Here is a 15,136-nt window from a genome sequence, read left to right on the forward strand (position 1 = left end):
TTCCTCCTCTGACTTTACTCAAGATTAGAGTCTTCAGTTCCGACCTTTCTGGTGTCGTCTGTATCGGATCCGAAGATATTTCTGTCTTTGGGAACGGTTATTGCTCTCAGCTCTTTGTCTCATTCAGAGCCAGAGACCTCTCGAGGCCAGATCTGCCCTGCAGGTTCTGAGGGGCTGGAGTCAACTCCAGTGTTGTCGGAACCCGCTCTACAACTCAGACCTTTAGCACAGATCAGCTCGGCTCCAGCTTGTGCTTCAAGAGTGATCTCCTCGGTGTGGGAGGTGATCTCAGTTCCCAGACCTACTCTTTTCTAGGTGGGTGAGCTTTTAAGGCTATGGAGAGAGCTATGACTGTAGCAGTCAGCCAGTTGGTCTTTTCCTACTTCTCTTTCATGCTTACATTCAGAATCTCAACCAGCCCCTCTACAAGGACAGCTAGTACCTAAACGTCAGGAATCCCAAATGGGTATGTTCTGTCCTTCTGATACTTCCCCAGATCTTCCCACTGAGGAGGTCCATAAGAAGAAGAAGTGTAAGAGGAAGCACTTATATTCCCCAGAGGAATCTATCATGGAAGGCACGAACTTCCATGAGGACAAAGGATCCCCAAGGTCTCCTCTTGAGGATGTCTCCTTTGGAGGCATCCTAGAAATTTTAAAACAGAGAGGTGATTGGACGTCCATCAATCCATCTGAGGAGTTGGTGTATCTGCAGGCTTCTGATACTTGCCCATCTACCTCCTTGGTAACTCCTCTCACTGATGAGCTCATTGAGTTGCTCTCTCTTGGTGGGTGTGGAAGGCTTCTGACACCATTAAACCTATTCCCCAGAGACCTGAGAAAATCATCACTGCCCTGGAAGGCAAACAATTTTGGTCAAGCATTTGCCTGTTGATGCTGTGGTCATAGCAGCGGCACCCAAAAGAGAACTAGCTGAGGAGAGTTCCTCTATCTATCCCCACAACAAGGAGTCACAGGCAATGGATAAGTTTGGGAAATGGGTTTATGCGCCATCGACCTTTGCCTTGCGATCTTTGAATTTCTTGGCACACTTCACCAGACTGCAGAGAGATCTGATTAAGAAGCTCTCAGATACCCTTTCGGGATCTGTCTCTGGAGAGATTCAGGAATCTGTGGCCTCTCAGTTGTCTACTCTTTAGTCTATATCCAACTCATCCATGAAGCTCATTTCTCACGCGACCAAAGGGATGGCAAGAGCAATGGGTTCAGGCATGGCCATCAGGAGACATGCCTGGATGCATTTATGTGAACTTGCGGTGCTCTTCAAGTCTTCATTCGCCAGTGCTGCCTTTGATGGCACATCCCTGTTTGGCCCTACAGTTAAAGAAACATTGTCCAGGTTTGAGAAAGATGGAAAGACCCTTGCTGCCATGGGAGTGTCTTTTTCCACTCTTCAACACTGCTTTTCAAGGAGTCAGTGGAGTACTGGGAAAATTTGGTTAAAAAATCACAAGGGTCTTTTCATGACCCATATGGAGGTGGTTCCTCCAGGGGCAGGGGGGGGAATTTCAATGGTAAATGCTGTCCTCATGGCAGATGAGGTCCGCAAAATCAAGGGTACAAAGATTCCTTCTTTGATAAACCCTTTCAATGCTCCTGAAAGGAGGCCTGATTGTCTTCCTCTGGAGGCAGTCGGGGATTGTCTATCCCTGCACCAGAAAGCCTGGCTAGAGATAACATCAGATACTTGGGTGCAGGGAATCATTTTCAGAGGTTATACTATTCCATTTTCCCTTCAACCCCCAACTTGCAAAAGAATCCTCGATGTCCCACCTGATCAGAGGGACCAAGCAGTGTCACAAGTTCAAGAACTGCTAGAAAAAAAGAGTCATCCAAGAAGTCCCGCTAGACCAGAGAGAATCTGGAACTTACTCAAGATTCTTTTTAGTGCAAAGAAGATGGGACTGGAGACTAATTTTGGATCTCAGTACTTTAAACATGTAATTTCAACAAAGTTCTGGATGGTCACGATTCACTCCATTCTTGGAAAGGATGACTGGATGTGCTCAGTAGATCTTCAGGGTGTGTACTATCACATAAAAAAGAACAGGTGATTCCAAAGGTTTCTCTGTTTCTGGCTGGGAGCCAGTCACTATCAGATCAGAGCTCTTCCCTTTGGTCTCACCACAGTCCCCAGGGTGTTCACCAAGTATATGGCAGTAGTAACAGCTCACTTGAGACTGCTGGGATTCCGGGTGTTTCCGTACTTGGATGACTAGCTTATTACCACTCCGACCAGTCATCAACTGCTAAAAGCAAGAGAACAGATTTTCCAGACATGTTCTTGTCTGGGGATAACCATAAACTACTAAAACTCTCACCTTGAACCAACACAAACCTTGGAGTTTATAGGGTCGACTTTGAATACAGACAACAATAGCTTCACTTCCCCCATTGAGACAACAGAAAATCAGAAAACAAGTCATGAAGATAATCAACAGCAAGAAAATAGCTGCATGCCTAGTTCTACAGGCCGTGGGGTCCACGGCAGCAGCTATAACTTTAGTCCCTCTCGCCAGAATTCATATGAGAATTTTGCTGCTCGCAACATAATGGTCAGTACTGCACCACCCAGCATCTACTCCAATTGTAATCACCAAGACAAATCTCAGTTGGTGGATTCAATTGGATCAGATTCTACAAAACCACCCTTCCTTTTCTCCCCTCTAAGCCCAAGGCCACAGTGACCACGGACACTTTCTAGTTAGGGTGAGGGGGCATTATCTGGGGAACACTGTCCAAGGCAGTTGGTCCCCCTTAGAGGCCAACTTGCATATCAGTGTCCTAGAGAAGAGAGCAGTGCATTTAGCACTGCAGGCATTCCAGGATGCTGACCCTTCAGGGACCATTGTGATTCAAATGGACGACATGTCAGTAGTTTTGTACATCAACGAGCAAGGAGGAACCAAGCCCTACCCCTTATGTCGGGATGCCCCAAGAGTGTGGCAGTGGGAGATCTATCCAACCACTTTCTAATTGCAGCACACATTCTGGGGAAGACCAACTTGATAACAGACAAGTTGAGCAGGGGCATACTTTTGCCTTACAAGTGATCCCTCAGTCCAAAAGTGACAGAAAAGATTTTTCACTGATGGGGCCAGCCTAGCTCTGATCTTTTCACCTCTCCCCTAAACAACAACTGCAGCATCTACTTTGCCGTAATACCCCCTCAGGAGGACTCACCGAGGGATGCCCTAGTCCACTGTTGGCCCCTTGGTCTTCTGTATGTCTTTCCTGTGTTACCTCTAATCCCAAAGTTTCTTCAGAAAGCAATTAGGTTGAAGAACAAGGTAATTCTCATTGCTCATTATTGGCGTCGACAGATGTGGTCCCCCTTCTTTAGGCCTCATCTGATTCACCCTCCTTGGATTCTGGACCTGGTCCCAGATCTCCTGTCCCATCCAACAGACATAATTCACCCAGATATCTAGAATCTCAAACTGACAGCTTGGTTTCTCCAGTTCCATTAATAGCCAGACAGTCTATACTCTCTTCACCTGTCCGACAAATCCTTTTGGGCTCTCACAAACTACCTAGATGGAAACTTTACAATAGTAAATGGAAAAAGTTGTTTTTTGGGGGACTTCAAAATAATGTTGATCCTTTTTCCAGCACCCATTCATAGGATTCTTGAGGTTTTAGCCTCTTTTTTCAATTCGAGGGCCATGTCTTCTACTATTAAAGTTAATTTAGTAGCTATATCCAGTTTTCATATTGGATTTGATGACTCATCCCTTGCTTCTCACAAACTTTGTAAAGCTTTTCTGAGGGGCACTCTTCTGTTAAATTCCCTGTACAAAGATCCAATGCCTCCTTGGGACCTAACCTTAGTGTTGCAAGCTATTACACAACCACCATGTGAACCAACAGCAAATTGTGATCTTAAGTTCCTGTCCTGGAAAACTGTTTTCTTAGTAGCCATTGCTTCCACTAGAAGGGTTTTGGAAATCCAAGCTTTGTCATGCAAGCCAACATATTTAGTTTTTCACAAGGATTGGGTCGCACTAAGAACCAACCTCTCCTCTCTGTCTAAGGTGGTTGCAGAAGACAACATCAATCATTAACCTACCAGACAGTGTTTTTCCCCAAATTTGCAAATAAAGATGAATACCACTTACACTTATTAGATGTTCATAGACAGTTATGTTTTTATCTTCACAGGACAAAAGATATCAGAAAGTCGGACCAACTATCCATTTCTTTCTTGACTGAGCAAAGTGACTTTAGCTAGATGGCTAACTGCTTACATTTATTTCATCAATAACAATTTGGGGATTTGTCTTCCAGTCTAGAGGCTTCATGGATGATATTTGCGCAGCAGCAACCTGGGCTTCTCCCCATACCTTTGTTACTCATTGCAAACAGGATCTGGCCTCCAGGGGAAGAGCATCATTTGGTTCAGTGGTGCTCAGGAACATCCCTCCTTGAGTCCACCCAGGATCTAAGGTAGCTGGGGACTCTGTCCCACACATTGAGGATAGAATGAAAATTGACAACATCAGATAAAGAAGTTATGTACTTACCATAACGTCCATCTGTGTTGTCCATTTTCATTCTTCCTCAACTCCCCTCCCTCCAACCCCCAGGCCCTTGGATTTATAGAGGAATGGGAGATTAACTGGTCATTTTATTTGGTATCTAGTTGTGGTTCCAGACATAATCTTAATGAGAGTCTTACCATTAATATTTCCTTCTGTCTGTCAGCAAACTCGATCTGAGGTAACTGTGATAGGTGCATTGTGGGTAAGGGAGAAGCTCGAGAGGTTTTTGTTACCACAAGCTGTAGTAATGTCCAAGTCAGTTCCAATGATTGGAATGGAACCCACACATTGAGGAAGAATGAAAATGGACAACACAGATGAAACCTTATAGTAAGTACATAACTTCTTTTTATAACACATCTGTGAGAACACTTACGTGCAGTAACCTTATTATGTAATAAAACATATGAAAATACACAAATATCTAATATGAATAATTGATTACAAAGCTGTTTGCTGGTGCCTGATTACTGATTCTGATATCAGCAAATGTAAAAAAAAAAAAAAACAAACAAAAAAAACTTTTTGTTGGGGAAGATGACCTCCAACCACACACACACATCTACCTTTCATGTAAAGGGCTCTGCTATCTGTATGACCTTACTTATTTTAAGTAACCTTGAGGCTGCTGCACATTAGCTGCAGCAAACATTGTCAGAAAAGTTGTTAGTTAACAGAAAAACTTCACTTTTTCAAACCATCTGCATCGCCAAATTATGCAGACTGGGAGGTGTATGTGTTATAGAGAAGAACAGGTATCAATGTATTATGCAGCACACATTAAAAAAGCACAGCAAGTGATGTGAAAATGTTTGCTAGTGAAAGAAAATCTCCACTGATAAATATATGCAATATTTTGTAACTGTCTGACTCAGTATATAGTTGTGGAAGCATTACTGTGCTGAGATAACACCGGCTTGTAGTTTATAAAATACATTTTATAGGTGAAGGTACAACAATGCCATTCTTTAATTGTATATTGTATGACAGAGGTAGTCGCGTAAACATTGCTCTGGGGTCAACCCACTAAAAAATCTTTTGGGCCTATCCAAGTAAGAAAACAAAGCAGTGAATGTGTCATTATATTCAATACTATGCCTATGTATATTTTATATACTTGTTGGCTGTTCATATGTTGCCTTCTTTTTACTTGTTTGCTTTACAGCATTAAACAGATATAGTTTAAGATTAGGGAGAATCCAATGGATGTCATAATCTTCAGTCCTATGGTATGTTATTTAAATGGGGGAAACCATATAGCAGTATTTCCCTTTAATAATCCAGAAACTTGTTATTTACAGCTATTTGTTCTTATTTTTCGGTTTACATTAAAAGACAATATACTCCTTTTCTGATCTAACTATATAGAATATGATTACTTGTTGATGCCTAGCTCTCCACTCTCTGATTGTTATGAAAACATGAGTGTGTTGATGTGATTTTGTGGTATGAAACAGATATATGTCAATGTAAAGCTTTCTGCAACATTTGTTTTTATTGCTCTTTAACTTCTGCATCAGGAGGTATCGCCGATAGCTTTGCTCCTGCATTTCCTTTTGTTGTGACTTTTTAAAGTAGAAATCATCTTTACAGATTCTAAAATTGCCTGTCAAAATACAAATACTTCTTTCTCTTTTATGCATGCAGAAGCAGCTGGACCAGATTAAACATGCTGAAACACTCAAGGAAGTTCATGAGATATTAAATGAAAACACCCTAGATTATGTGAGTATATTTAAGACATTTATTTGCCCTTACTAATCATGTTATCTAGCTTGAAAGTGTATGGCAGCACTCTAAAGTGCTTTTATAAAATAACAGGAAAGGTTCTGGTACAAGAATTGCTGCTGACAATGAATGCAGCAACAGTCATTGTAATTTAGAAAATCATATGAAGTGAAATGATACTTAGAGTGATGTCAGTTTAGAAATTATAAATTTATAGAACTTGAATTGAATTTTAAAGGGTTTTGTGGCACTCTGTGAAACTGATTTCTATTCAAGAACTGTTATTTATATGCAAAATCATGAGCATATCTCTCAACCTCTTAGAGCAAGAAATCTGGACAAAGCGTGACATATTGGGGAGGCAAAGGCCCAAAAATAGGGACACGTTTTAAGTATTCCTCTTATAAACTTAGACAGTTGCTAGAATAACTGAATTTGTATTAAATGAAGAATATGAAGTCCGAAACTCAAATGCATGTCATTATTTAGTGACTTTAATCCTTGGATCATCCCAGTGATTTGCCAAGAAAACACAATTTTTATGAGGAAGAGACCAAAAATATGCAAAAAAATCAGGACATTCTGCAAACATCTGTACATTTGTGGAGTATTGTCATGAGGTATGTTTCAAAAAGTTTTCAACATTATCACACAAATTTTAAGTATAGGACTTGTAAAGTTGAATCTTGACGGTATGAATGTTTCTTTGTATTGTATCAGAGCAATGCTGGCAGAATGAACTGATGCTTCAGAATGTTTCAGTATTTGGACTGGCTAAGGGATCTCATAAGAAATCATGTCTAGTCACTTCCATGAGGCAATGGCCCAAAAGATAATTTCCCCAAACCAATCATTTATACTTTTTAAACACTGATAGACATTTCAGATGTAACTTTTTCCAACATTTTCTAGCACTGTAGTTCAAAGAGTCTTTTACCCCTTGCCTTATTTTTTAAATCAAGAATCACCAACATGTTTTTGTTTTCTGCTCAGATTTCTGTGTGTTCCAAACAAGATATGCGAAGTATTCACTATGCAGAGATTATTTATTTATTTATTTGTTTTACATTTGTTGACCGGGATAGTCCGACTGGATGTATGTCTATTTTCAGTGGAGGCCTGTGGAGAAAAGCTCGAGATAACACAGATAGAACATAACAGATATGAGTCAAACATATTTACAAAGCCCTCTAGTAGGTACTCACAATATACACAGTGTATAATAGTATACAAAAACAACAGGTTGCAGCAAGTTATTATGGGCAAGAGCCGCGTACAATATTCATTTAAATAAGGTATTGAATAAGTAGTGATTAATCAGGGTTAGTACGGGGACAAAGCCAGTGCTCTTTAAAATACTGTTTGAGGCCTTTTTTGAAGAGACTTAAAGAAGGTTCGAGGGTAAGGTTAGATGGGAGTGAATTCCAAGTTTTACCAATGGCGTTAGCAAACAGGGAGTCACCGGCTGAGTTAATGGCTTTGTGGGTTTGGACCAGCAGTTTATTGGATGATCGTAGTTGCCTTGAATTACTGTATGGCTTTATGATATTTTTGAGTGCCAGAGTATTTTCAGGGTGGTACAGAATTTTGTGTGCTACAATAAGCTGATTGAACAGAAGTAGGCTAGGCAGTTCTAGCCACCCGAGAAGACTGAGGTTTGACAGTGATGTGTCCTGTATGTTGAGCCTATGGCAAATCTGGCAGTGTGGTTGTAACAGTGATAGAGCTGACTAAGTTCAGTTTTGCTCAAATTGGGGAGTATGAGGGAGGCATATAGAAGGGTAGAGAGTAGGTGAGAGCAGGTGATTGCATTCCTAGCTAATGGAGTTAGAAAAGGTTTGCTTCTATATCATGAGCCAAGCTTCTTATTAATGGTTTTTATAGTTTTATTGATATGCAGGTCAAATTTGAGATTATTGTCCACTATTACTCCTAAAAGCTTAGTATGGTCATCAGGAGAGATAGAGGTACCATTGTTGGATGTTATGGAGAAGGAAAATGGGGTGGATCTACTGGTAGGGGTAAAGAGGAGCAGTTTAGTTTTGTTGGGATTTAACAACAGACTGTGATTAGAGAGCCAATTTTCAACTGTGTTAAATGTGTTTTGAGTTAAGGTTTGCAGGTCTAAAGGGGAGGAGGCCATACAGATCAGGGTAGAATCGTCTGCATATTGAATGCAGGTTGCATCAGGGATGGCAGTATGAAGATTGCTGATGAAGATAGAAAAGAGTAGAGGACCTAGAATAGAGTCCTGAGGTACACCAAGGGTGAGAGGTAGCAGGGTGCACAGTTTGCCCTGCCATAGTACAGCCTGTTGTCGGCCATTCAGATAGGACAGGAACTACTGAATAGCATGGTTATCTAGGGAGATGGATTTTAGGGAATGGATGAGTAATTTGTGGTTGAGGCCTTTGACATGTCTAGAAATAGGGCTGAAGATAGCCTTTTGTTGATCCTATTTTGGAATATGGTATTTGTAAAAGAAAGGAGGGAGGAGGTGGTGCTGTGATGTGACCTAAAGCCATGCTGAGAATTGGCAAGCAGACTATTCTGACTGAGATAGTCCATAAGCTGCTTATGAACGCACGCCTCCATTAATTTGGCTAGTGGTGAGAGAATGGCAATGGGTCTGTAGTTGGACAGTTCTGCTGAACTTCCACCTTTGTGGAGTGGGATAACATGGGATATTTTCCAGATTGAGGGGATAGTTCCATCAGTTAGTGTTCTATTGATTAGGATAGAGATGGGGAATGCTATGGCGTTGGCAGCTTTTTGTAGGTACTCTGCAGGAAGGAGGTCAGAAGAAAGGGTGGCTGGTTTTAATTTTGTGATAAGGGATTGTATAAAAGTGGTAGAGACAGGTTGGAAGTTAAAGGGGTTGAGAAGTGGGTGTATGAGTAGTAGAGTTAGAGTGTGTTGGAGTAAGTTGGTTAGCTAAGGACTGAATATTTTCAGTGAAAAAGTTATTAAAGGCAGTGGCAACAGTTTCTGGGGATTTATGGGTGTAGTTTGATGGAGCTGGGGTTGTAGATTGACCTGGATGAAGAAGTTGGTTAATACCTGCCCAATTTGGGGATTGTTTTGGTCTTTAAATTGGAAGTTCTGGTAGTAGTTTTTTTTTTTTTTTGTCTAGCAAAATGAGTGTTTTTGTATCATTTCTAAGTTGAAGATATGTCACTTGGTCAAGAATGGTTTTAGTTGTTCGCCATTTGGTCCAGGCTATATTTCTAAGTTAAATTTTTCTCTTAGTTTCCTTTGTGAGCCATGGAGCAGTATTAGCTTTAGTCTTTATAGTACGTGCAGGAGCATGGGAGTCAAGGATGCTCAGGAATTTATTGTTAAAAAAAGTTATGGCTTCATCTAAAGGTAGATTTTTTAGGATTGACCAGTTGACCGATTTAAGTTAATTTAGGAAGTTAGTAGGATTGAAGTTCTTATTATTTCTGATTGTTTTGCATATAGTCTTGTAGTGGGTGTCTGCCTTATGCTTAATAATATAAGTTAGTGAATGATCACTTAGGTCATCGGGGAGAGTCCCAGCTGTATACAAGCTTGGGTGGCTATTGATAAGTACCCAATCTAAGATATTTTCCCCTGTTGGTGGATTTACTAATCCTAGTGGGAGAGGTTATTATTTGTGTGAACCCAAACAGATTTCTGTGGGTGACAGAGGATTCAGCTGAGTAGGTGCATCAGTGTTAAAGTCACCAAGAACAATGGTTTCTTGGGGGTTGGTAGTGGATAACCATTGGAGGATATCTTCCAGAGTGCTTATTTTATTGCCTGGGGGAATGTAGACACAGAAAATATTTATACTCTTGTTATTGTTAACTTGCAGTTTGGTAATGAGGATTTCTGCATTATTAAATAGGGGCAATTGAACTAGATCTCTATTAACACGTAATGTATTTTTGTAAAGAACTGCCACCCCCCCCTTCTTAGCTGCTCGGTCTAATCGGTGTATGTTGTAGCCTGGGGGGTAATATGGTAATACCTCATTATCGGTAGTAGTACGTTTAAGCCAGGTTTCTGTACGACACATTATGTCTGGGGAATGAACTGCTAAGAGGGCATGCAGGTTGGGGATTTTATTATTTATACTTCGAATATTCAAGTGAAATGTCAGGAGAGCATTTGCAGGACTGTTAAGGGGTAGTTTATTGATGGGAATTGATAGTTTAGGCGCTATTGTCACCAGGTGGAGATGGGCCAGGGTTGGAATGGATGCCCCCATTTGTGTTATTATTTATACTTCGAATGTTCAAGTGAAATGTCAGGAGAGCGTTTGCAGGACTATTAAGGGTTAGTTCATTGAAGGGGTTGCTGGTGTAGGGGCTAATGTCACCAGATGGAGATGGGCCAGGGTTGGGATGGATGTCTCCATCTGTAACGAGGTGATATTGAAATCTGATTATGAGCTTTAGAAACTTATGAATAAGTCTTGGGTAGTGCTTGTCCCTTGGATTAGATTTTAAGGTTTATATGGGGTGATGAGATAAAGGGGATGAGGGTTTGGATGTGTGGGGGATAGTTAGGTAAGCTAACTTGTAAGAGAAGTCTGGGGTGGTTGTTTGACATTTTGGGTAGTGAAATCCGTGGTGGTACTGGTTTTCATAGGCAGTGAGGAGATAAAGGATGAGCATCAGGGAGAGTAGAGAATATACTAGTGTTTTTGTTGGTGCTGGCATTCAAAGATGAATTACACCAGGACATCTTCTGCCTTTAAGTGGACACAAGGACATGTCATGTAACCTAGGTTATTTGTGATGTAACTTTATTTCTCATGCCAGCAGTCAGGCTATAAAACTGTAACCATAATGTTTGATATGGCATACCACTATTGAAAAATAAAGTATTTGTGGTGCAACGATATACAGTGCATGCATATTTATTATGAGGTCATTTGCATGGACCACAAAGAATGAATTAGTAGAGCATCAATCCCAACCTAGCAGTATTCAGGTATGTTCTATGGGAGTTGTCCTGTTAGAAGTGTAGCAAATGATGCATCAGAGAAGATCTATGTGGCTTCTCATTCAAGTACCAGTTGTGTACTGTCCCCCATTTAGAATTTAGATTTTCATAATATTGCTGGTGATAATAGCATTGATAGTTCTGTACCTCTCAAGTTTCTCCAGATTGCACCTAAGATCATACATGATTTATTTCTCAAATGTCTGTGTCAAAAAAAAAAAAATTAATAATAATGACCAAAGTCACATATTTCAAATTTACTTCATACAAACACACAGTAGCCAAAGTATTCCAACCTAATTCAAATATGGACATTAGTCCTGCGAATCCAGATTAAAGACAGTTTAAAATGACCAGATAATGAGTGCATAAGGTACTTTCATCCACAGAGAGCCCCACACCTCCACCTGTAGTTACAGCCACTTTATTGACTGTGTAAACCCCTTATTGTCATGAAAAAATAAACTCCATCTACTCTGTTGGTAGCTTTGGATGAACTACATGAAACTGTATAAAGATCACTAGCACCATACCATAAGATCAAGATGGTTTACTATGGTTTGTGCGAATGGCAGTCTGTCGGCAGCACTGCTGCTGAAAATCAGAATGTCGTGCACAAAACATAAATGGATGGGATAGTCGAACACACGTATGCGAATGTTACATCAGCTCCTATACGGCTATCAGGTAATGGTTTCAGCCAGAATGTTGACTCAAATGTGTCGATCATTTGGGTTGACATTGTGGCTGGTCGGAATGTTTGTGTTCGGGTTTACTTTTCGTTGTTTCGAACGGCAAATGTTTTGCCGTTCAAACAAACAATAGTAAACTGATCAAGATATGTGTTGCACAGTTTAAATAGAAGGGTATTTATGAGAGCATCAGAAATATTAAACCACCTGATAACATATGCTAAGTCAATGTTGCACAATTCTCTGCAAAAGTAAAAGTCTTCTGAATAATTCCACATTAAAGAGAACTATAACTAATACAAGAAGGTACTGCAACAATATATTACTTAAATGCAACATGTTTAAAATATATTACACAATCCAGGCCTATTAATGATGAATTAGTTAATTTAGTGCAATTAATAACACCATCCCTTCTAACAATAAATCATACATGAAACAAGGGTGCATGTGAACAGAAAATCAAGGAAAAGTTTTGCTTAAAACTAATTTTGCAAAAATATCCGGTCTTACTGGGTCATCCCCCATACACACACCTCTGCAAGTGTGGACACTATCCCTTCTAACAATAAATCATACCTGAAACAAGGGGCACATTAACAGAAAATCAAGGAAAAGTTTTGCTTAAAACTAATGTAGGTGCTCTAATTGAAAATTGCCCCTCTATACTTAACTGTAAGGGTGCATATTTCCAGGGTTGACACTTGCAAGACTACTCTCCACCCCACCCCTTCTCTCAGTTCTAAAAAGGGAAAAGACTTTAAAAAGATAATAAATACCATAAAGTAAATGTTTCTTAACTATATTTCAGTTCAGATATCTAAACCTTAACGTGATATAGCCAGGGTGAGATTTTGTGACATTAGTTCAAAAAGGACTAATTAAGAGCAAAAAAAACCAACAATAATAGGAGCTCTCTGATTTATTTTACTTGACTTGCATCTAGGCTTAAAATAAATCAGTCTGTAGTGCTGAATGAATAAAATATTGCAGACTTAGAACTTTGAAAAACAAATGTACCTTTGCTAAAGTTGCTGATTGTTTTTTGGACTATTCCAATAGTACATCAAGCATCTTAGGTGTAAACTGTACTGGTTAACCCCCCCCCCCCCCCAACTAACGGGAATTAGTGTTTCCAAGCTTTTAAAAGTCCTGGGCACCATATTTGATTTTCCACTGCAGCTATTTGTCTCCCTGGAGTATGTCCCTGTACAAGTAAGCTTATATATTTAGTGTCTCCTCTCTCTATGTATTTATTTCAACTATTGTTTTGGTATTTAGCAGTATTTCAGTGTCCTGTGTAGTGTTAAAGTACTGAGATCCATGAACAGTCAAATTGTATTTAGTTTTATTTGTTAATGTTAGCATTTGAGTTCTCATAGCCAGGACCAACTTAACAGCATTACTGCCCCCAGGCAAAGCAGTGCAATGGGGCGCCTATCTACACAACCACTCACAGGATTAAAAATGAAAATGGCTGATAAAAATCAAAAATATATTTATTGATACTTCCAACAAAATCAATGTTTAAACATTAAAAAAACATGCTGTTCAGCAAATATTAGTCAACATAAACTTTTGAACAGTATAACATGAGCCTTGAGAAACACAAACATTTCAGCAAATTAATGATACTGTGACTAGTAAACCATACAGACGCAGATGGCATGGTTTGAAATTATTATGAAATATTATTAAAGTGCTTAACATAAATGTTTGCGAAAGTTTTTGCACAAAATTGCTTTATAATTGATTTTAAGTCAGTGCCCTTGAGGATGTCATTTCCATACACATAAGTGAAAGCCAATTGAAACGCTGCTGCCCCATTGTGCTGCAAAACTGATTTTTTTATAAGTTTCAGTCTTGAAAATGAACGTTCTCCTGCACGGTTTTTATCTCCTTACCCTAACCCATGCCCTAACCTTAAGGTTCGTGACTATCACACCATAGTGGAGGACATTGCTTTGTCCTTCACTGCACTGCAGTCATCACGGACCTTAGGGTTAGGGCACTGGTCATGGTAACGGGCTATCCCCTTACTATGACCCGTGCCCTAACCCTAAGGTCCATGAGTACTACACGGAAGTTCAGTACTATATCTGTTGGTTATACTCAACTTCGCATAAGTGCACTTTCGCTGCAGTGAGCATTCCATGCACTATTTCGAATTAGTGAAAATTTGATCTAGTGTATGGAACCCATGTATATATATATATATATATATATATATATATATATATATATATATATACACACATACACACACACACACACACACACACACACACACACACACACACACACACACACACACACACACACACACACACACGTGTGTGAGATGTTAAAGGAGTGGCAAAGGTATTTCATTTCACAGCTCATGTACAGCAGAGAGTCGATTATCTGAACTAATTTCAACCTAGGATAGTTTGGATAACCAAACTGTTTAGATAATCAAACATATAATTGAACCAGATAAAAACAGTATTAGTAATCCATCTACATACTGTGGGAGTAAAATCCACAGCCTTCTTCATCAAGAGCAAGTATACTACCTGTTATGCTACTAACAGTACTTTTAAATACTTTAGCAGAATAGTGATACCATTTGATAAACAGCAGTTGCACTTTGCAAACAGACTTGGCATAAGCAGCAGTAAACTTCTGTTCTCCTGAAGCACTCAGCGACTAATAAAATGCACTTGGCATTCAAACATATCTCTCAACTTTGTAGCGCAAGAAATCTGGAAAAAGCCAAAATTTATGAGACGGGGAGACAAAGGCCCAAAACTGGGGACATATATTAAATATTGCTTGTATAATCTTAGAAAGTTGTTAGAATAAAAGGTTTTGTGTTACCATGCATTTCCTGAAAGATAGGAGAACTGAAACTCTAATGGCTGTCATTACTGTATTTAGTGAATTCAGTCCTCACTGATTTGCCAGAAAACCTCAAATTTTAAGATGAACAGACCAAAAGAATGAGCCAAAAATTCCAGACATTCTGTGAAAATCTGGACAGTTGAGAGGTATGCACTCAACTCCTTGAAACACGTGGTAGTAGGGGCAGAGAATTCAGGCTGTTGTACCTAAGGTACAGGATTTGAGCCTGAGCAAAGTAACACTAACCACCAGTTATCCCTAATTGGGTTATTTCGCACACACACGCAATCCAGACGAC

The 15,136-nt window shown here is 39.7% G+C and overlaps 1 protein-coding gene across 2 annotated transcripts in view; it reads left to right on the forward strand.

Annotated features, from left to right (window-relative positions):
* Positions 1-15,136, forward strand: part of LOC122813661 (nuclear factor 7, brain-like) — a 351,579-nt gene that overhangs the window by 161,553 nt on the left and 174,890 nt on the right. For both annotated transcript variants that reach the window (XM_044086103.1, XM_044086102.1), the window contains exon 3: positions 6,209-6,286. In XM_044086103.1, coding sequence (XP_043942038.1) covers positions 6,209-6,286 — 78 coding nt within the window. The remainder of the gene's footprint in view (positions 1-6,208; positions 6,287-15,136) is intronic.

This window comes from Protopterus annectens, chromosome 10.part0, assembly GCF_019279795.1.
Source record: "Protopterus annectens isolate FY-2018-M chromosome 10.part0, PAN1.0, whole genome shotgun sequence".
In the NCBI taxonomy this organism is placed as follows: Eukaryota; Metazoa; Chordata; order Ceratodontiformes; family Protopteridae; genus Protopterus; species Protopterus annectens.